This window comes from Octopus bimaculoides, chromosome 23, assembly GCF_046866305.1.
Source record: "Octopus bimaculoides isolate indiv1 chromosome 23, ASM4686630v1, whole genome shotgun sequence".
Classification (NCBI taxonomy): Eukaryota; Metazoa; Mollusca; class Cephalopoda; order Octopoda; family Octopodidae; genus Octopus; species Octopus bimaculoides.
This window is the reverse complement of record NC_142950.1, coordinates 4680245-4704014: the sequence shown is the minus strand read 5'-3', so window position 1 is coordinate 4704014 and position 23770 is coordinate 4680245. Positions and strand designations below refer to the sequence as shown.

Below are 23770 nucleotides of genomic sequence, written 5' to 3'. Positions count from 1 at the left end.
AGGCCTGGGGAGAGAGCAAGTTGATTACATTGACCCCAGTGTTTAACTGGTACTTATTTTATCACCCTCAAAAGGAAGGAAGGCAAAGTCGACCTCAGCAGGATTTGAACTCAGAACGTGGAGATGGACAAAATGCTGCTAAAGCTTTTTTATCCACCATGCTAACAATTCTGCCAGCTCGCTGTCTTAAATAACAAAAAAAAAACAACAATAATACTAATAATAATGACAATTTCAAATTTCAATTTTGAGAGGGGGAGGGGGTAGTGAATTTCATTGACCCAGTGTACAACTGGTACTTATTTTATTGAACCCCCCCCCCCCCAAAAAAAAAGGAGGAATGGCAAAGTTGACCTCAGCAGGATTTGAACTCAGAACATAAAGACAGACAAAATGCTGCTGACATGGCAACAATTATGCCAGCTCGTCACCATAATAATAATAATAATAAAACAATGAACCCTAACAAACTAGCTAACATAAGAAGATATATTCTAAAAGCAAAAAAAATATAAGAAATAGAAATAGAGCAATTGAAAGAAAAAATAGATCAGGAAAATCTAGATAGTAGTCACACAGCAATGCCAAATAATAATATAAACACTGAGATAGCAAAACACGAGGACAAACGTAACATGCCCGGCAAAAACGAAGTAAACAAAAAACAACAAACCCAGACCGTAGAGATGTATAATAGTGTACAAAAAGCACCAATCCAGAACACCACAGACAAACATATGAATGAAAAGGAAGGCAAAACAAATATAAAGCCTGGAAATAACGAAGGGAAACCTAATAATTACGATACTATGAAAATGAAAATAACCGAAGAACTGAAAACCACAGATCTTAGAATGGACCACAGATTATATCTCCCAAAAATCAAAATAGACAATAAAACAACATCAATAATAAATAGCATAAACCTGGCCGTCACGGAACTAACAACCACAGAAACAACAGGCAATATCACTGAGCTAAATGACATGATATATGCGGCAGCCACTGCAGCCACAAAAGAAGCAGGATACTCACTCAAACCCATCCGAACAGGAGTTCTACCACCCAAACAGACCTTGTGGATAAATAACATCCAGAACAAAATTAAAAAAAAGAGAAAAGATTTATCGATTCTCAACGAAATTAATAAACAATCAACACTACTAAGTAACAAGAAGAAAACAAAAATACTGTACAAATACAGCACTACAGAAAAAGACTTACCTGAGGCAAAAGAAAAACTAAAGCAAGACATCCTTGCCAAAGCACAGAGGATCCGCCGGTATGAGAAACGCCAACGTTTCTTTGAACAAAACAAACAGTTCAAATCCAACCCCAAAAAACTCTACCAAGAACTGGGTAAAAATAAAATAGACATTACTTCAGCACCAACAGCAGAAGAACTAGAGAAATTCTGGAAACAAATATGGTCGGTGAAGCAACAACCCCAAAAAAGGACCATTAAAACAACGAACTTAGCACCTGAGCAACTCTGGGCCCCTATAACAACTGAAGAGGTCACCCAGACACTGCAAAGACTAAGCAACTGGAAAGCACCTGGACACGACAAGATCCCCAATTTCTGGTTAAAACACCTGCCAGCAATGCATAAAAAGCTGGCAGAAAACTTTAACAACATAATAGCAGATCCAGAAACAATGCCTGAATGGCTCACAAAAGGGAAAACCATCTTAATCCCCAAATCCACGGAAACGGAGAAACCACAAAACTATAACCTGTCTCCCTACGATCTACAAAGCCTTTACTGCAATAATATCGCAGAGAGTGAGTAAACACCTGGAAAATAACAACCTGTTTCCAGAAGAGCAGAAGGGATGCTGCAAGGGCTCATACGGCTGTAAAGATCAATTATTGATCAATAAAGCCATAACTGAAGACAGCCGCAGAAAGAAGAAAGGCCTCAGTATGGCCTGGGTGGACTACCAAAAGGCTTTCGACAGTGTTCCCCACACGTGGATTCTGGAAACACTAGCCATAAACAAGGTGGCACCAATTATCATAAAATACATAGAGCACTCAATGAACAAATGGCAGACAGTGCTACAGCTCCAAACAAAAGAGGGACTTGTGAAAACGAAAGCCATCCCCATTAGAAGAGGAATATTCCAGGGAGACACGCTCTCTCCACTCCTGTTCTGCCTGGCACTCACACCTCTAACAGAATTGCTAAATAGAACTGGATGCGGTTACAAATGCTATGGAAAAACATTCAGCCACCTTCTATATATGGATGACCTACAATTATATGCAAAAAACGACAAAGAGCTAGAAACACTACTACAGACAGTACACGGCTTTACCAAGGAAATAGAAATGAAATTCGGATTAGAAAAATGTGCCAAAGCAACCCTGAAAAGAGGAAAATTAGTTAAAAGTAGCAATATAACACTAGATAAAGCCAATGAAATAAGAGAACTAGACGTAAGCCAACCATATAAGTATTTAGGAGTCAATGAACTAGATAGGATACAACATACACAAATGAAAGAAAAAATAAAGAAAGAGTACTATAGACGAGTTAGATCAATACTAAAAACAGAGCTCAATGCTAAAAACAAGATAATGGGTATCAACACTTTAGCTGTCCCAGTTATAAGCTACAGCTACAACATCCTTAACTGGACACTAAACGAACTATGTAAAATAGACAGGAAAACAAGAAAAATAATGACAGGATATAGGATGCACCACCCAAAATCTCACATAGAAAGGCTATATATACAACGCACAGAAGGTGGCAGGGGTCTTATACAGCTAGAAAACTATTATAAAATAACCACCATAGGACTGCAAAAATACCTACTCCAGAAGCCAGGGAAACTAATACAAATAGCCACAAAACACGAGCAAAACAAAAAACTGTTTTCAGTATTTAAGGAAGCTGACAAATACAAACAAGAAATCAATCTACCTAACAAATACGAAGAAGAAGAAGAAGAAACAACAAAAGCTATAAAACAAATGAAATCCAAACTAAAACTAGAACAGCAACGGACCATGATAAAACGATGGCAAGAAAAGCCCCTACATGGTAAATACTGGGCTAAACTAAATGCGAAAGAAATAGACAGAGAAAAATCCCAGCAATGGCTGAGAAGCTCAGGACTCAAAGCAGAGACTGAAGAATTTTTAATTGCTGCACAAGACCAAAGCCTCCCCACCAGAAATTACCAAAAACACATAATGAAAAGAAATATAACAAGTAACTGTAGAATATGTGGAGATCGACAAGAAACAATAAATCATATTATCTCTGGCTGCCCAGTCCTGGCTAAGAAGGAATATATTCACAGACACGACAGAGCTGGGACCTATATACACTGGAAGCTATGCCAACATTATGGAATAGCAACAGAAAAAAGATGGTATAAACACACGCCAGAAAAGGTCACAGAAAACGAGAAAGCAACCATACTCTGGGATATGCCAATACACACAGATAGAGAAATTAAGGCAAATAGACCAGATATAGTTGTCAAAGATCATGAAGGAAAAAAATGCCTTCTAATTGATGTTTCAATACCAGCAGATGACAACGTTTCTCTAAAAGAAATGGAAAAACTTTCAAAATACAAAGACCTGGAAATAGAGATAACTCGAATGTGGAATCTAAAAACAGAAACAATTCCTATCATAGTAGGTGCCATAGGTATAATAAAAAAATATTCAGACAAATACATAACAAAAACACCAGGACTTACAAATATATATAACATACAGAAAATTGCACTACTGGGTACTGCACACATTCTACGCAAAACACTTTCAATACAGTAAACATAAGAGCACCACAGCAAACCACAGCACATACCCAAGGCGCACAGAGCTGCGCTCGGTAGTGAAGTGAAAGCACGTTATAAAAATAAAACTACTGAACAATAATAATAATAATAATAATAATAATAATAATCCTTTCTACTATAGGCACAAGGCCTGAAATTTTGGTGGAGGTGGCGGGGGGGCAGTCGATTAGATCAACTCCAGTATACAACTGGTACTTAATTTATTGACACCAAAAGAATGAAAGGTAAAAATTGACCTCGGCGGAATTTGAACTCAGAATGTAAAGACAGACAAAATACCACTAAGCATTTCACCCAGTGTACTAAGGATTCTGCAAGCTCGCCGAATTAATAATAATAATAATAATCCTTTCTACTATAGGCACAAGGCCTGGAATTTTGAGGGAGGGGATAAGTCGATTAGATCGACCCCAGTGCGTAACTGGTACTTAATTTATTGACCCCGAAAGGATGAAAGGCAAAGTCAACCTCTTGCAGTCTTAATAATAATAATAATAATAATACTAATAATAATAATAATAAAGTTTAAATAATAACAACAACAATAATAATAATAATAAATAAGAATTTGTGTTAGTGTTTTTATCTCCATCTTCGGGGCCTAAATATTTGTGTTTCTTATTTCTTTATTGCCCATAAGAGGCAAAACATAGAGGGGACAAACAAGGACAGACAAAAAGATTAAGTCGATTACATCGACCCCAGTGTGTAACTGGTACTTAATTTATCGACCCCGAAAGGATGAAAGGCAAAGTCGACCTCGGCGGAATTTGAACTCAGAATGTAACGGCAGACGAAATACCGCTAAACATTTCGTCCAGCGTGCTAACGTTTCTGCCAGCTCACCGCCTTATATTTGTGTTTCTGTCAAGTCATTCAACAAGTTCTGCATATGTGTGTAGATGTGTTAGTGTGTGTATGTAAATGTGAAAGAGAAAAAAAAAAAAAAAACAGAAAAGCAATGCAGAAAGTTTGTTTGTATTGTATTAAAAAATATTCATGGTTTTGTTAGTACAGTTTTAGTACAGTTTTGCTTGAATTAATTTACACAGCTTGGAGTTTCTACACTGTTTTAACCATGTTTTTAGATGCTGAAAGAAAAATCAAAACAGAAGATGTTTAAAACAAATATTTACTCCAAAACTAAATTTCAATCAGTTTGATCTCTTGACTGGGTTGTCATGGGTGCTTTATTCTTGAATGTATACAGATGCCATTATAATTAGCAAAGAGGTTGGCAATTGGGAGATGGAGACCGATCAAAAAGTAGTGCAGTCGTAAATACAAAAAGTTGATTAGGAAACATTTAACAGCAAGGATATGTTTATCAAGGTGAAGCTATGGAGGGTAACCAGGGGGAGATAAACTGTTAAAACAACACCAACATCAACATCAACAACGATTCACCCCCAACTCCCAACAATGTTAGATTTATATGTGGCGTGTGTGTACATGTATATATGTACATTTATATATGTGTGTGTGCATGTATGTATATGTGTGTGTATATGTGTATATGCATATGTGTGTGTCCGTGTTATTTAACCAAATATTGTTGTATTAAAGGAAAGTCGTTTTTTTATCAAATGGTTGATCAATTTATATACAGGTACATAACAAAATCATAGCATTTCTCCAACACCTCCGTAGTCTTTTGCATTGATGACTTCTCAGACTGTTCACCAGTGGAAAGAAGGCTGCAAAGGTGTAGCAAAGATTTCGAAAAAAAACCCCCCAAAAAACTCAGTAAATCCATTAGTAAAGAAGTAAACTACAACCAGTGCATGTGTTGCTATTAGTAGAACGACCCTCCCAAAATACAGCAACACACATCTATACAGGTAATAACAAGGTTAGTCAGAAGAAATGTAAGGAATTGTTCCTTCGCTTATTTATATACAGGTACATAACAAAATCTTCAAATTTTCTAAGGAATGAAATAAAATATAATAATAAAGTAATTAAAAGAAAAACAGAATATTTTTATTTCTTAAATGAAATAACATAAATATTCTACTTTATTTTATTTCAATCCATTTCATTTCATTGAAGACTTTTTATGTACTTACAGGTACACAGCTAGTCTTAAATTCTAAATAAACCAATGGACAATTTCTTTTATTTCTCCTGACTAAAAGATACATACATACATTATATATATCAGAGAACAGGGGTTTTCTACATCGACTCACACATACATAACATGGAACTACAGTTCAAGGAGAACTGTATCACTATAGACTCTTTCTACTTTTCTTCAACCTTTTTGCCAAGAATTGACTGACCTGAGGTCATGCTGAATAAAAGAACAAAACAAAACAACTATAGAGACCCTAGTTAGATTAACTTTGGTTTTATATCTATTTAATGCTTATCAACTGAAAGCTATGATGTTGTGGCAATCATGCTTTTCTTAAGAGAAGAGAGCAATGCATACAGAGTTGGCTTCGACAAAGGTACTCTAAGCAAATATGTCACACACCCAGTTTATTGCGAAGAGACCACAATTCTACAAGGCTTATGGCAATATGTATGTATGTATATATATATATATAGATATGTATGCATGTAGATATATATATGTATGTAGATATGTATGTATGTAGGTATGTATGCATGTAAATATGTATGTATGTAGATATGTATGTATGTAGGTATGTATGCATGTAAATATGTATGTATGTAGATATGTATGTATGTAGGTATGTATGCATGTAAATATGTATGTATGTAGTTATGTATGTATGTAGATATGTGTGTATGTAGATATGTGTGTATGTAGATATGTGTGTATGTAGATATGTATGTATGTAGATATGCATGTATGTAGAAAAGCATGTATGTAGATAAGCATGTATGTAGATAAGCATGTATGTAGATATGTACATATCTGTCACATGGTGAGCTATCAGCAACTAAATTGGTAACCCCTACCAAGCATGCTTGGTAAGAAGTGGGGTTTATGTTGGACACCCTTCAGAATGAAAAACAAGACCTGTCAAAGAGTGAATGATGTCAGCAGAATCAACGACCATCGAACAGCTGGGAATGAAAGACCTTTAGTTTTTGTTTGCATCCAATGATGTTGACTAGTTCTTTGGGGGCAAATGACTCTGGTTCAGAGTCATATTGGCCTGTACAAGGCCTGTCCTCAGTTTTAAAAGCTCCAGGTGCAGGCATTGCTCGATTCTTAAAATCTCAGTAGAGTCACTGGCCATCCAACAGCTGGCAGTGAACGATCCCTTGTCTTTGTTTCGACATTTCTGAAGAAGATGGAACATTCTGACGGGACACCTGCTACTCCGTTCTTCTTTTAAGACAAATGCATTTTGTTTCAGAGAGTGAGATTGGAACTATGGAAGGACTTTCCTCATTTTAAAAAGCCCCAGGTGCAGGCATCGCTTGACTTTTAACATCTCAGTACAGTGAACAGTGACCCAACAGCTAGCAATGTGAGAGACTCTTTGTCTTTGTATAGATATCTCTGAAGGAGAAGGAAAATTCTCACGTGACACCTGCTACTTTGTTTGCATCCAATGATGCAGACTAGTTCTTTTGGGACAAATACATATGCTGTTCAGTGAGTGAGATTGGAACTACGCAAAGCCTGTCCTCACATAAAAAGTTTCAAGGACAAGCATCTCTTGATTTTTAACATCTCTGTTATGTACTACATATTATGGATAGCCATAACTGTAAAAACAAACAAACCAAAACACTCAAAGCAAAATTCTGTGATAAAATGAGGCATGTGTCAGCATGGGTGATAAAGTTTCTGAACACCTGCTGCTAGAGGTGCCCATCATTGTCACATCTGTGCAAAAGAGTGTAGGGTCCCTAACAAGAGTGAAAAGACACATCCTGTTGCTCATGTTTAAAAGAACAAATGAGTGATGGCATTGGGAAAAAAATCAAGCTGCAGCCATCATTGGTGAGAGAGAGAGAGAGAGAGATAGAGATAGAGAGAGAGAGAGAGAGAGAGAGAGAGAGAGAGAGAAAGTGCAAGTGTGTGTGTTTCTGTGTAGACATGTATATGAATTAACCAGGCTATTGAAACTCTATCACTGGACAAATTCACAACATGGGAGAAAAAAACAAAAAAAGAACAGTAAAAGAAGGAGTAGGTTCTTGCTTCTATGATGCATAGATTTGTTTATTAAGAATCACATGAAGATGCACTCAGCCCCGGCAGGGAGTTTTGAGGGGCCAATGACTGAATAAACAAAAATCATTTACTCAGTATTTGATTGAGTTCAGTGTGAATCGCCAAATGATTCCTCAAATATAACTGGTACTCCATATCGGTTACAAGGACCAGGATTCCAGCTTATCCACCCAAAGAGAATAGCCCACTTGAGAAATTAACAAGCAAGTGGCTGAGTAATCCACAGACAAGAATACCCTCAGTGTAATTCTTATGGAGATCCAGCGTGACACAGAATGTGAAAAGGCCAGCCCCTTTGTAATTACAGGTACAACTCATTTTTTGCCAGCTGAGTGGACTGAAGCAATGGGAAATAAAGTGTCTTGCTCAAGGACATAATGTGTCGTCAGGAGTTGAACTCACAACCTTACGATTGTGAGTCGAATACTCCAACCACGGAGCCATGCGTCTTGGTTTCCTCAACTATATAACTACATTGTGTATTGAGTACTTCTTCCATCACCTGTAAACAGAATCATATTTACAAACACACATATACATACATATATATACATATACACACTGACACCAAGAAATGTACCTTCACACACACACACACACACACACACATGCACTGATTGTTCTGTTCCCTTCATATTTAAAACAAAAACAATCAACAAAAAAACATATATATATACACACACACACACACACACACACACACACACACACACATATATATATATATATATATATATATATATATATATATATATATATATACATATATATAACAACAATATAAAATATAGATTGGAACAGGTTATTTAACTGTTGTTGTTGTTGCTGTTGTTCTTAAAGGATAAAGTGGATGATGGGAGAACCTGGTAGTTTAGGATCCCATAGGATCAGGAGAGAGTTTTAGGGTAGCATTAGGCATTTGGGAGCTGCATCAGGAGTATACAAAATATAAGAATAGTTTGCAGAAGGAAAAATATTTTTGGCAAGAAAATAGAATTTAGTTGACGGTGCGGAGAAAAAAATTTAGTTATAAGAGAGCAGCAAACGATCAAAGTAGTGGAGAATACTCTTCAGTATATGAGGTGTTGTGGTGGAGGAGTTTGTTTTGTTGTCTGCAGAGAGAGGCAAGCTCTGTCTTTCTTTATGCTTTTTTTTTTTTTTGACTTAGGATTTATTATAAACCTGCTGCCTTGGCCTGTGAGTTTCTTCTTCTAAAGCTGTCTGTCGATGATGATGACGTGGTTGATGATGATGATGCATCTGAAATGATAAAATAGAAAGGGTTTTTATACATACATGTGTATATATATATATATATATATATATATATACATATACGAGATGGTACCAAACAGTTCCAGGACTGGTTCTGTAGCGTACCAACAGATGGCAGTACATGGTCGCGTGGGCAGTGAGAGCTAGCAGTGACCTTCCTGAGGTAGAGTGCCGAGTGACATTGCTATGTTTACTTCGCCTGATGTGAAATCTGTGTTATTTGTTATCACGTGTTCTTTTTGATACCACCTCATGTATATATGTATGTATGTATGTGTGTATATATATATATATATATATATATATATATATATATATATATATATATATATATATATAGGTGCAAGAGTGGCTGTGTGGTAAGTAGCTTGCTTACCAACCACATGGTTCTGGGTTCAGTCACACTGCATGGCACCTTGGGCAAGTGTCTTCTACTATATCCTCGGGCCGACCAAAGCCTTGTGAGTGGTTTTGGTAGATGGAAACTGAAAGAAGCCCATTGTATATATATATGATTGGTAAGCAAGCTTCTTTCCATATAAACACAAACATATATACACACAAATAAATATATATATATATATATATATATATATATATATATATATATATATATATCATCATCATCATCCTTGTCGTTTAACGTCCGCTTTCCATGCTAGCATGGGTTGGATGATCTGCCAGAGTTTCTACAGCTGGATGCCCTTCCTAACGCCAACCACTCTGAGAATGTAGTGGGTGCTTTTACGTCCCACTGGCATGAGGGTCAGTCAGGCAGAATTGGCCACAGCCAAGCTCAAATGGTGTTTTCACGTGTCACCTGCACAGGAGCCAGTCCAGCGGCACTGGCGATGCCCTCACTCGAATGTTGCTTTCCATGTACAACTGGCACAAGTGCCAGTAAGGCGATGCTAGTAACGATCACGCTTCAATGGTGCTTTTTATGTGGTACAGGCATGGGGGCCAGTCAGCGGCCCTGGCAATGATCACGCTTGGATGGTGCTCTTAGCGCTCCACTAGCACAGATGCCAGTGCTGTCATGGAATTTGATTCCAATATATATATATATATATATATATATATGGAGAAGTGGTGGTGAGTGACAATTCTGAAAGTAATAATTATAAGCTTAAAGCGATCACTGTGTATTGACTACAGAAAATGGTCTAATATTGGGGCATCTAAACCCACGATGGAACAAAATGGGTGTTAGTACATACAGGAATCATCACCACTTCTCCATTTAACACAGAAAACGGACATGTTTGTTGGTTTAAAAACAATACTATGAAATTATAGCTCTTAAATCTAATGGGAAGGAGTGAGTGGGTAGGTTGGTGTAATCGGTTAGCACACTTTCCACGTACATAAGAGATGTGGGTTCAATTCCCATGCGTACTAACACCCACTTTTTTTCTGTCAAGGGCTTATATGCCCCAATATTAGACTATTTTTTAGCCAATACTTGGTGATTGTTTTAAGCTTATAATCATTAATGTATATATATATTGATGATATATATATATATATATATATATATATATTAGCAGAGATATCCGATGGTGCTTGGGGTTAAAATGGCACAGTTTTTTATTGTTTCGGTCAGGTGACTGCAACCATAATGGAGCACCGAATTTAGTTGAAAAAAAATCGATCCCAGGGTCTCTTCTCTGTGTATAAATCTTTATACACTCATATATATATATATATATATATATATATATATATATATATATATATATGCACACACACACACACAAACACATGTATAGAATTATAAACAGAAGTTAATCTGACTTAATGGTGGTGTCTTTTCTTTATGTACTTAGAGTTGCGTGGTTAAGAAACTTGCCTCCCAACCATGTATATATGTGTGTGTGTGTGTGTGTGTGTGTGTGTGTGTGTGTGTGTGTGTGTGTGTGTGTGTGTGTACTAATTTATAATTATATAAATAATTATATTAAAGGGTTCAGATTGACCACACCAACATGCTAGAAATAGATGCTAAATGGCTTTCCACTTGATAAAATCATTAAAGTGATTTTATCCTTAATTCTATATAAAGAAAATGTGTGTGCGTCTGTATATATGTATGTATGTATGTATATATATATATATATATATATATATATATATATATGCTGGCAGTGAGTTAGACGGTTCGACCAGGGCTGGCATGCTGGAAGGCTGCACGAGGCTCCAGTCTGCTTTGACAGTCTACTTTCTAGGGTCGGATGCCCTTCCTAATGCCAACCACTCCAAGAGTGCAAACAGGTGCTTTTACGTGCCACCAGCACGATATAAATAAAATATAAGAGAAAGAGGAAGAAAATATAATCTACGAGATTCTTTATTAATTATTACAATCAGTTCAACCCATCGTGCATCAGAGGCTTTGCAGGTGAGATGCTGCACAAACAGTTGTGGTGCATCACCGGTGCAGACGAGTCTTGTCGGGTGACTTCCTTTTTAATCTCTGTCTCGCTTATTTCGATTAGAGTACACTTTGGTAGTTGTCTGTAGCTACTTGCGTTTATGAGAAACATAAGTTAAAACGAAGAACACTTCTTGTATAAGTAACAAACTGACTTACAAAGAATCAAAAAATGATTTAAGCATCAAAATAAATTGATGAATCAAATAATATGCCTAACACTGATCATGAAATGTATCAAATAGAATCATGGAACAATAAAATCGCTATGGATACAACAAAAAAACAAAACACAATTGGACATTCAAACTGACTCTAGGTACTTTTTTTTACTACAAGGCTTATACCCAAGTTTGAAATTATTCTGTGTGTGTATGTGAGTGTGTGTATGTGTGTGTGCATTTGTACTGGTGTTGGTGTGTTTATGTTCCTGTAACTTAGAGGTTCAGCAAAAACAACTGATGGAATAAATACCAGGCTTTAAAAACCAAAAGTCCTAGGGTTGATTCATTCGACTAAAAATTCTTCAAGGTGATGCCCCAGCATGGCTACAGTCTAATGACTGAAACAAGCGAAAGATAAAAACAACCAGACAGAATTAAAAAGCTCGTTACACCTGCTGTGATAAATGAACCACATACTCAGGAGCTGTTTGATATTAAGCACCAAAGTGAATTTCTGAAAACAATTAACGGAGAGCTTGACCTAATACTGTCTTCAATTGTCACATTCTGTTCCCACTGTGGGTGTTGCAAGCTTCAATGTCTGCATACAATATCTACATATACATGATAAGTGATATCATAGGCATATCCCTGCATACAAACACACATATACAGTATGCCATATCAAAACATACAACAGATCATCATCATCATCATCATTATCGTCATCATCATCATTGTCATCATCATCATCGTCATCATCATCATCGTCGTCGTCATCATCATCATTATCGTCATCATCATCATCAAACGTCTCTTTTTTTTATGTTGCCATGCTGGCACGGCTTCGGTAGTTGAAGCGTAGTCAGAAAACAAGAGGGCTGAGCCAAGCCCTAACACCTTCATCAGCATGAGTCCCATGGCTGGATGCCCTTCCTAATGCCAACCACTCTCCAGAGTGTACCAGGGGGCTTTCTATGTGGAACTGGCACTAGTGGCTTGCACTGGCACATGTAACTTGCAAGACAAGACAAGACCCACTCCCAGGAGTGGGGTGAAGAGTATTGAAGGGGGTGGCAGTATGCCAGGCTGCATGAGGCTAAACTATGAGAGGGGACAGGAACAGGTGTCTCCCTGTGGAGGCAGGTGGTCAAGGTGTGTCGTAAGAAGTACCCACAAATAAATATAACGGAAGTGCCACAGAGGATAGGATAGGAGGGGTACGGGTAGGTAGGTAAGCTTGCAAGAGGGTGAAAGGAGAGAAACGAATGGATTGAGGCGAGTACAGTAAATGGGGGACACAGGTTTTTGGCTTGCGAGGTGCTGGGTGACTCTTCCTGTGATAGGGCTATGGAAGAAGCACCCAGTACACTCTGTAAAGTGGTTGGTGCTAGGGAAGGGCGTCCAGCTGTAGAAACCATCTTAAAAGAGACAACAGAGTCCGGAATGGCTCCCCCACCTTTGCCAGCTTCTGTCAAACCATACGACTTATGGGAAAAAGACATTAATGGAAGGAGAAGGAGAAGAAGAAGAAGAAGAAGAAGAAGAAGAAGAAGAAGAAGAAGAAGAAGAAGAGCAAAGAAAGGAAGAAGACGAAGAAGAAGAAGTAGTAGTAGTAGTAGTAGTAGTAGTAGTAGTGTAACTTACGTGAGAATCTCCGACATATTTCAGAAGAGTTACACAGTTTGTCATGTGTCTCTTTGTCAGTTGCCATGCAGGACAATCCCTTAACAAACTTCTCATAAGGGGCATAGATTTCATCACAGCCACGGGATTTTACATCCTGAAATAGTTTCAAAAAAAAAAGGGAAAAAAGTTGGGGGTCTGTAGTGGTATCTGAGTAATCGCATATTACCTTGTGAATGTGTGTGTGTGTGTGTGTGTGTTATTCTGTGTATGTGTGTATTTCTGCATACAATTATGTTTGTGTAACCAGCAGTGTGTTTATGTATTTTATGTAGGTGCAGGAGTGGCTGTGTGGTAAGTAGCTTGCTTACCAACCGCATGGTTTCGGGTTCAGTCCCACTGCGTGGCATCTTGGGCAAGTGTCTTCTACTATAGCCTCGGGCCGACCAAAGCCTAGTGAGTGGATTTGGTAGACGGAAACTGAAGGAAGCCCGTCGTATATATGTATATGTATATATATGTGTGTGTTTGTCCCCCCACCATCGCTTGACAACCAATGCTGGTGTGTTTACGTTTCCGTTACATTAGTGGTTCGGCAAAAGGGACCGATACAATAAGTACTAGGCTTACAAAGAATAAGTCCTGGGGTCGATTTGCTTGACTAAAGGCGGTGCTCCAGCATGTCCACAGTCAAATGACTGAAACAAGTAAAAGAGTATATATACAGTACTGTTTCTACTTTGTGGATTTTCGTCTATCCCAGGGGTTTTGGAACGTAACACTTGCGATAGTCGAGGGATTATTGTACAGTACAGTACTGCATTGTATAACACGTTAATTAAAACATATTTAAAGAAAATACGGTCAGGCAGTTTAGGTGCAAAAAAGTCCCTTCAAAATAGGTGCTATTTAGGTGCAAAAAGTGTGGCTTTAATCCAATAGAAAATATTCTACCAGTTTCATGTTCAAACTGGCCAGATCCAGCCTCTCATATGTACCCCACAATGTCATTCTAAAAATTAACGATCAGATCATCAACATCTCAAGACTACAAGATAATGCATAATTAATTAAAAACAATTAATATGCATTATATTTGACTGTGTAATCTGGTGATGAGAGTAATCTGAATGCTGAGGGGTTAAACCACCCATTTTCAGGCCCAAATATTCTAACTGTTTTATGTCCAAACTAGCCAGATCTGGCTTCTCACACCTAACCAACACTGTCATTCTAAAGGGTTAAACGAAGTACTTAAATGTATCAATATGGCTGAGAGAGAGATACACTACCTTATTGAGGTAGGAGACCTTCACAAATTTGTGCGACTTCTTATCTTCGTACAGTTCTATCCTCAAGTCAGCAGCGAACGGGGGCCACTTGTAGTCAAATATGTCAAAGGCACCGAGTATTGCACAGAGTGAGGAGTCGTGACAGGAGTATAGATACAGCTTGTAGCTAGAAAGACAGAAAAACATGAAAGACAACTTACGACTGGATATACATTAAGTACGTAGATAGAGAGCTTCTGGGTGGATATATAAAGTATAAGTACAGACTGGGTGTACATAGATATAAAAATAGTATTTAATTATAAAAACATAATAGGATTTCTTAACCCTTTCATTACTTCTGCTGTCATGGTTATATATATATATATATATATATATATATATATATTAATATATATTTTCCGTGCAAGAATTATCTCCCTTGCACATCAATGTGACTCCCAAATAGTGTTAGAAGATATAATATAAGGTCCATGTTAGTATCTAAGGGGCCCATCCTCACAAGTTAGAGAATTCTTTTATTCGCTCCTGGAAGAATGCATTAATTATTTCAGCCAGGCTGTGTTTGCAGACAGTTGAAAGGAATACTTTTAACAAAAAAAAAAAAAAAAAAAAAAAATGATAGTTGTGGGTTGGGCCCCCTTGTAGTTGCAGGTCTGGGCCCCCTTAGCCTCCTGGCAACCAATATTTTTAAACCCAGTCTGCCACTGTATATATATATATATATATATATGTATGTATAAGGGCATTACATAAATATAAATGCCCTTATATAAATATAAATAAATAAATATATTCTTGGGAAAAAATGATGTTTTTTTTCCCTTATGAATTTTTTCACGCTAGCTTCTTGATAAAATTCTTGTAAAAGATTTTATCCTATTATTGAATTAATTATATATATATATATATATATATATATATATATATATATATATATATATATATATATATATATAAGGGCATTACTATTTAATGACGCCTCATGCTAAGAGGGACTCCAGAAGTCAAACTATATTATGTGTGCTAACAATGATGAAGAGAATGTACAAACACGCAAGAAGACAGACAGTTATATTATTTAGATATACAAAAAAAATATGTATTGCTTTTCTGAAGAAAGAAATCAAACATGGATGCACTGTGGGGATTAATAGAAAAATAAACTCACTGACTATCCTTTGAATCAGGACTCAGATGTTGCAGGAAAAGGTCGATAGCTCTGCCACAGGAAAGAACAGTTGCTATTTGACGATCATCTCTGATGTTGCATACAAAAACACAATATGGAAAATTGGTTAGAAATCAGCCCTCAATGTGCTTTTGCACACAGAAATACAATGCAGAAGACAAGTTAGGAATAATTCTGTGAAATGGTTACATATAAAATATACAATATGAAAGGCTAATTAGCAACGTGTTCTCAATGAGGTTCCATGTGTCCACAGAGGGGACAAACAAGGACAGACAAAGGGATTAAGTCGATTATATCAACACCAGTGCGTAAGTAGTGCTTAATTTATCGAAAGGCAAAATCAACCTCGGCGGAATTTGAACTCAGAACGGCAGACGAAATACCGCTAAGCATTTCGCCCGTCGTGCTAACATTTCTGCCAGCTCACCGCCTTCTTTCAGTTTCCGTCTACCAAATCCACTACAAGGCATTGGCCAGCCCGAGGCTATAGTAGAAGACACTTGCCCAAGGTGCCATGCAGTGGGACTGAACCTGGAACAATGTGGCTGTGAAGTAACCACATGGTAGTGGTGGTGTGGTGGTAGTGGTGGTGTTGGTAGTAGTAGTAGTAGTAGTAGTAATATAATGAGATTAAGTAAAAGCCAACTTACTTTTCGAGTCCACAGAGAGATTTATAGAGCAATGTTGTGGCGTGTTTCTCAATGATACTCATAAATGGCTCCAGCTTGTCAGGGATCGGGAGACCGTGAACCTGTTGCAGGTGACAGAAATATTAGTAACATGGAGGAAATGGTTCAGGCTTATCATACAGAAGCATGTGCATGGTACATGGTTCAGACCTTAAAACATTTCCACTTGTCTTGTGAATGTTACACTAACATGTAGAATGCATTGACCATTCACAATTTATAAGCAAGAGCACCCAGAGAGTGCAAACCTCCGCCAAGGCAATACCAATGCCCTCTCAATGATTAGCTGGAGATGATTTTTAAAATGAGAATATCTGAAATAAACTCGACTGCTCTCACAAACGAGAATACTAAAAATGAAGCTTACCACTCTCAAAAATTAAGTAAAAAACAGGAAAATAATCCAGAATCCTTGTCTGGTATTATATCGATCCCAAAATCTAATCAGTTCATGCCAGTCACGAGGTCAAACATCCCTGAAAATTTCATCCAAATCCATCCAGCGGTTCTTGAGATATCTTGTCCACGGACAAACAAACAAACAAACACAACTGAAAACAATATCTCCACCTTCGCTAAGGCAGAGGTAATAAATAGGATGTGATTTCAAAGAAATTTAGATGCCTAGTAGTTGGGAAAAGGCAAAAAAAAAAAAAAACGAAAAATCAAAATGCAGGTATGTTATAGCCAAAGAAAGGGAAGACAGTTGTTTGACGAAGTTGATTTAACGAACCTTTCTTGCAACTAGGTCATCTCGGGCTTCGATCCACTTAATTCGTTCTTTAGAGTTGAAGGAGTCAATACCTGTAAAAGAGTTAGAATATGTTAAGAGGACAACAATGGAGCAGAGCAAACAAAACAAAACAAAAACATGCCCCAAAAAATAAAATGGAACTCCATCAGTTACATCAATGAGGGTTCCAGTTGATCTGACAAATGGAACAGTTGGCATGACACCTTGTGCAAATCTTCTACTATAGCCTTGGGCTGACCAAAGCCTTGTAAGTGGATTTTACAGATGGAAACTGAAAGAAGCCTGCCATATACTTATCTTCTATGTACTTATCTTGAGCATGGGCATGATGACATAGCCACTGAAGTCACAGGTCAGTGATGTTACAGTTCAGTGATGTTACAATTCAGTGATGTCACAGCACAGTGATAACACTGGTCAGTGAGGTCACAGTTCAATGATGTCAGGTGGGTGTGTCACAGGTCAGCAATGTCACAGCACACTGATGACACTGGTCAGTGATGTCACAGCACAGTGATGACACTGGTCAGTGATGTCACAGCACAGTGATGACACTGGTCAGTGATGTCACAGCACAGTGATGACACTGGTCAGTGATGTCACTGGTCAGTGAGGTCACAGCTCAGTGCTGGTTATAGTAGTAGTGGTGGTGGTGTTGGTGGTGGTAGTAGTAGGAGTAGCAACAGCAGCAGTAGTATCAGTGGTGGTAGTAGTAGCAGTAGGTGGTAGTAGTAGCAGCAGTAGTTTACGTAGAAGTAGTAGGCAGTGGTAGTTTTAGTAGTAAGCATGTGGAGGTGATGGTGATAGTAGTAGTAGTAGCAGTTGCAGTAGTAGTTTAGCCTTCCAGTTCTTCCAAAACCCGAAGCAACACAGACCACACAAACAACAAACAATACAAACAACAACAACAACAACAAGATGCAATGGCTGCCCTCTGCTCTTTGTTCCTTACCGAGAATCTTTTCAATCTTGAGCCTGTCGTATAACATGTCACTCTGGCAGTAGGCTACCTTCTGCGCTAACATGTGGTAATGTAGCAGGTTCGGGCACAACGAGGGCTTCGGGATCAACACCTCGTTGCTGTCACTGGCCACGGGAATATTGACCGGAGCTGAAACAAGATGACAGATATAAAGGGATCACTTGCATGGTAGTACAGGTGGTGGAGACGGTGGTGGTAGTTAGAAGAGTTGGTGGTGGTAACAGTGATGGCGTTAATAATAACAATAATAATAGTAATAATGATAATTATGGCGACAATTCTAACGATGATAAGTGGTTAATTAAATATATTCACCTATCTAATCACCTGACGTGACAACTGATGTTGCCGTGTTTACATTCCCATAACTTTGCGGTTCGGCAAAAGAGACTGATAGAATAAGTACTAGGCTTACAAAGAATAAATCCTGTGGTCGATTTTTTCGACCAAAGGTGGTGCTCCAGCATGGCTGCAGTCACATGCCTGAAACAAGTAAACCAATAAAAAAAAAACCATGCCACTTTAATCCCAAGCATAGCCGGGTATCTCTGGTAGAATATATATATATATATATATATATATATATACACACACACACACACACACACACACACACATATATATATATACATACATATATATACACACATATATATATACATTTATATACATATATATGCATACATATACATACACACACACACACACACACATATATATATATATATTTATCATCATCCTCATCATTTAACATCCATCTTCCATGCATGCATGAGTAACACGGTTGACAGGAGCCAGCCAGGTAGAAGATTACCCTAAGTTACTGTCTGTTTTGGCAGGGTTTTTACGGCTGGATGCCCTTCCTAACACCAACCTCACTGCAGAGTGGACTCAGTGCTTTTTACATGACACTAGGACAGGCGAGGTCAGTTTTGGCATGGTTTTGACAGCTGGATGTCCTTCCAAATGGCAACCACTTCACAGTGTGGACTGGATGCTTTTTACGTGGCACCAGCACTGGTCAGGGTTGCCAAGTAACATGCAAGACAAGGAATTCTGAGAGGGGCAGGGGGCATTTGAGGAGGGGAACTTGTGTCAGAGGATGAAAAGTGAGAGTGAGAGAGGCAGAGAGGCAAAAACAGGTGTCTTGCCAACCACCTTACTGAGTGCACTGGGTGCATTTTTAGGTGGCACCAGCAGTAGTGCCTTTTACGTGGCACCAACCAGCACTGACAAGATCACCGAGTACCTTGCAAGACAACAGACCCTCCTCAAGTGGTAGCGGGAGCTGTAGTTGCAGAAGCAGGGGGAGGGATATAGTTGTAATTAACGACAGTGCTTTGCTGGTAATTCCTTTTAGCCACCCCAGAAGAAGAAAACGGGTGGGGGTTGCCATCAGGAAGGGCATCTGGGTGTAGGAAACTTACCACACAATATCTTACTAATTCTTTATACAATTCCTAATAATATTCAATCATAAAAATATAATGGGATTTTTTAAAACATTGAATGGCTTTGGGGGGTCCTGCAGAATGAAATCATCATCATCATCATTTAATGTCTGTTTCCCATGCTGGTATGGATCAAACAGTTTGACAGAAACTAGCAAGACCAGGGGTTCACACCAGGTTCCATAGTCTGATTTGGCATGGTTTCTATGGCTGGATACCCTTCCTAATGCCAACCACCTTACTGAGTGCACTGGGTGCATTTTTAGGTGGCACCAGCACCAGTGCCTTTTACATGGCACCAACCAGCACTTGCCATAACGGAGGGGCCAGCAGTGGCAAATGATAAAAGGTTAAAGCATGACTGAGAAATAAAGAGTCACTCTCAATCTGTCGATGGATGGACAGATTGGTCGATTGATTCATCAATGGTCGATCCAAAGCTATAGCAAAAGACATGTAGTGGAACTGAACCCAGAACCATATTGTTGGGAAGTAGGCTTCTTGTCATACAGCCACGCTTGTGCCAATCGCTTGAGTATGATTGCCTCAGTTAGAGCCGTGATGGCATTTTGTGCCACAGTCCCATTCATTCCCTATCGCTCCACCAAGAAGAAATGATGAAAAAGACTGGAACCTACCAACTTTCCTTATTTCTATTGGTCCATACAAACCAGCAAGAACCGAGCAGAGAGACTTGATGGTTCTGTTGATGTTTGTTGATTTTAAACTGAAGAAAACGAAAAAAGAGAGAAGTATTAAAGACAAGTATTAAAGTTATTATCATTCATCAATGGTTGGTAGCAAATTGGCTGAGTTGTTAGAATGTTGGCTGCAATACCTTGTGCTATTTATTACAACACTCTCCATTCCAAGTTCAAATCCAAATGAGGTCAAGATCGCCTTTTAAAGGAAAGTAAACTAAGTGGTATTTAAGTATAGCAGAGGAGGTGGCCATATCTTTACTTTTTCTCTTTCTCAATCTATCTATCTATCTATATATCTATCTATCTATTTGTCTGTCTGCTTGTCTATGTCTATCTATCTATTTGTTGACCAATCTATCAATCTGTCTCCCTACCTACCTGTCTATCTACCTGTCTGTCTGCTTATCTGTCAATATATCTATCTATCTGCCTATCTACCAGTTTATTTATGTCAATTTATCTACTTGTTTATCTATCTATCTATCTACCTGTCTGTCTATCTATCTATCTGTCTGTCTGTCTGTCTATCTGTCTGTCTATCTATCTATCTACCTGTCTATCTATCTACCTGTCTGTCTGTCTATCTATCTATCTACCTGTCTGTCTGTCTGTCTATCTATCTATCTACCTGTCTGTCTGTCTGTCTATCTATCTGTCTATCTATCTATCTACCTGTCTATCTATCTACCTGTCTGTCTGTCTATCTATCTATCTACCTGTCTGTCTGTCTGTCTATCTATCTATCTACCTGTCTGTCTGTCTGTCTATCTATCTATCTACCTGTCTGTATGTCTGTCTATCTATCTATCTACCTGTCTGTCTGTCTGTCTATCTATCTAACTATCTATCTGTCTGTCTGTCTGTCTATCTATCTTTCCTTATTCACTCTCTGAATCAACTAGATTAGTCATTCTCAATTGGGGTCCATATAAGAATTTGCTGTTTAACTTTATGTGTAATAAACTGGTTATACCTCTACAATAAAAAAAATATCTTACTAATTCTTTATACAATTCCTAATAATATTCAATCATAAAAATATAATGGGATTTTTTAAAACATTGAATGGCTTTGGGGGGTCCTGCAGAATGAAATCATCATCATCATCATCATTTAATGTCTGTTTCCCATGCTGGTATGGATCAAACAGTTTGACAGAAACTAGCAAGACCAGGGGTTTACACCAGGTTCCAAAGTCTGATTTGGCATGGTTTCTATGGCTGGATACCCTTCCTAATGCCAACCACCTTACTGAGTGCACTGGGTGCATTTTCAGGTGGCACCAGCACCAGTGCCTTTTACGTGGCACCAACCAGCACTGACAAGATCACCGAGTACCTTGCAAGACAACAGACCCTCCTCAAGTGGTAGCGGGAGCAGTAGTCTAGAGGGGATGTGGATCTGTTGTCAGGAGACAGATACAGGTGTCTTGCTGTAGTTGCAGAAGCAGGGGGAGGGGTATAGTTGTAATTAACGACAGTGCTTTGCTGGTAATTCCTTTTAGCCACCCCAGAAGAAGAAAACGGGTGGGGGTTGCCATCAGGAAGGGCACCTGGGTGTAGGAAACTTACCACACAAATAGTGCTGTATATGTGTGTGTGTGTGTGTGTGTATATATATATATATATATATATATATATATAAATATATGTAAAAGGTTGAAGAGGAACACACAAGTAGATATATATGGAAAAAAGACAAAGTAGAAAATGCTAAAATACTTTTATAAAGAACATTACAGAACCGGTTTCGATCCTTGGATAGGAATCGATTTAGTATGATCGAACGGTATTTATTTTATTATGCTAATGTTGGTATTTGGGACCCAGATATCCTTAAAGAAGCAAGATAAATCTCCATCCGTCGTTTGAGGGAAATTTGGCTGCTATATCTAAGAGGTCACGAGACCATACAGAGCCTCCATTTATCGTTGGATCGTTGTTTGTAAGGTTAGTTGGAGAAGAAACACAGACTGCAAGAAGCTAAGAAAGTGAGCAGACGACGAAGATGGGATTAGCAAGTGTATACAAGGGAGATAACTTAGACATGTAGATGGGTGATATTTGCTGACAAGTGTCCGGTGTATGTTGAAGGATGACACCCGAAGCAGATGGGAGCCAAAATTACTGGAAATAGGTAGATCATAATGAGAGCAGAGATGTGCAAGAACAGGAAGTATTCCATGTTTACATTCCGACAGCAGTATTGTATTTCGTGTGTGAGCAAGGTACCTCTTTCACGAAAAATATGGTAGAAAGAATCTTAGGCGATGTTATGGTTGACACCGGGAATTAGAGTCTTAGCAGTTCCAGAGTGGAAATAAATTAGTTTTATAATCAATATATATATATATATATATATACAGCATATATGTGTATATATATATATATATATATATATACAGCATATATGTGTATATATATATATATATATATATATATATATACAGCATGCTTCACCAACCCCTACTTGTTTCCCCAGCAAAGTAATATTTTTCCCATAGCTAGACATGTTTCCAATATCTCATAGCTTTGAAATTTCGATGATGTGACTGCTAATTATTAGAATGACATTGCAGGATAGGTGTGAGAAGCTAAATGTGGCCAGTTTGAATATAAAACAGGTAGAATAGTTTGGTTGGTTTAAATGCTAAAAGGTTGAGGATATGCATGTCTGCAGAGCACTCAGCCACTTGCACATTAATTTCATGAGCAGGCTGTTCCGTTGAATGAATCAACTGGAACCCTTCTAGTCATAAGCGATGGAGTACCATTAAAGATGTTTCGCAGGAATATTAAATTGACCCACAGCATCGTACCAGTATGTCATTTCACACAATTGCCTCCACCCATCTCTGAGAAGAAGGACTTTAGCAGGATTTGAATGGCCTGACAAAAAAAATTTAAATAAAACCTAACAGAAAACTAGCAAGATATAATTTTTCTTACCAGTCAAACACACAAACAATATATATTATTAAAAAAAAACATAAACAATATATATTATAAAAAAAAACATAAACAATATATATTATAAAAAAAAACATAAACAATATATATTATTAAAAAAAAAAACATTACTCACAAAATTTCCTCAGTTTTTAGTTCACTACTGATCAACTTGTGTTTCTCAATGTAATCTTTACGCAGGGCCAAACCTAGGCTGTAAGTCTGGTAATGTCCAAGGGATGTCAGCTGTGCACTAACAGCACCGCC

General features: G+C 37.9%; 1 protein-coding gene across 2 annotated transcripts in view; it reads right to left on the bottom strand.

Annotated features, from left to right (window-relative positions):
• Positions 1-23770, bottom strand: part of LOC106884008 (lysophosphatidic acid phosphatase type 6) — a 37992-nt gene that overhangs the window by 1129 nt on the left and 13093 nt on the right. The window contains exons 3-11 of one of the 2 annotated variants that reach the window (XM_089340029.1): positions 23640-23770; positions 20490-20578; positions 18371-18529; positions 17398-17468; positions 16626-16726; positions 15952-16041; positions 14781-14946; positions 13510-13645; positions 9172-9249 (exon numbers count right to left, since the gene is read on the bottom strand). In XM_089340029.1, coding sequence (XP_089196155.1) covers positions 9172-9249; positions 13510-13645; positions 14781-14946; positions 15952-16041; positions 16626-16726; positions 17398-17468; positions 18371-18529; positions 20490-20578; positions 23640-23770 — 1021 coding nt within the window. The remainder of the gene's footprint in view (positions 1-9171; positions 9250-13509; positions 13646-14780; positions 14947-15951; positions 16042-16625; positions 16727-17397; positions 17469-18370; positions 18530-20489; positions 20579-23639) is intronic. The other variant, XM_089340031.1, reaches the window with a different exon arrangement.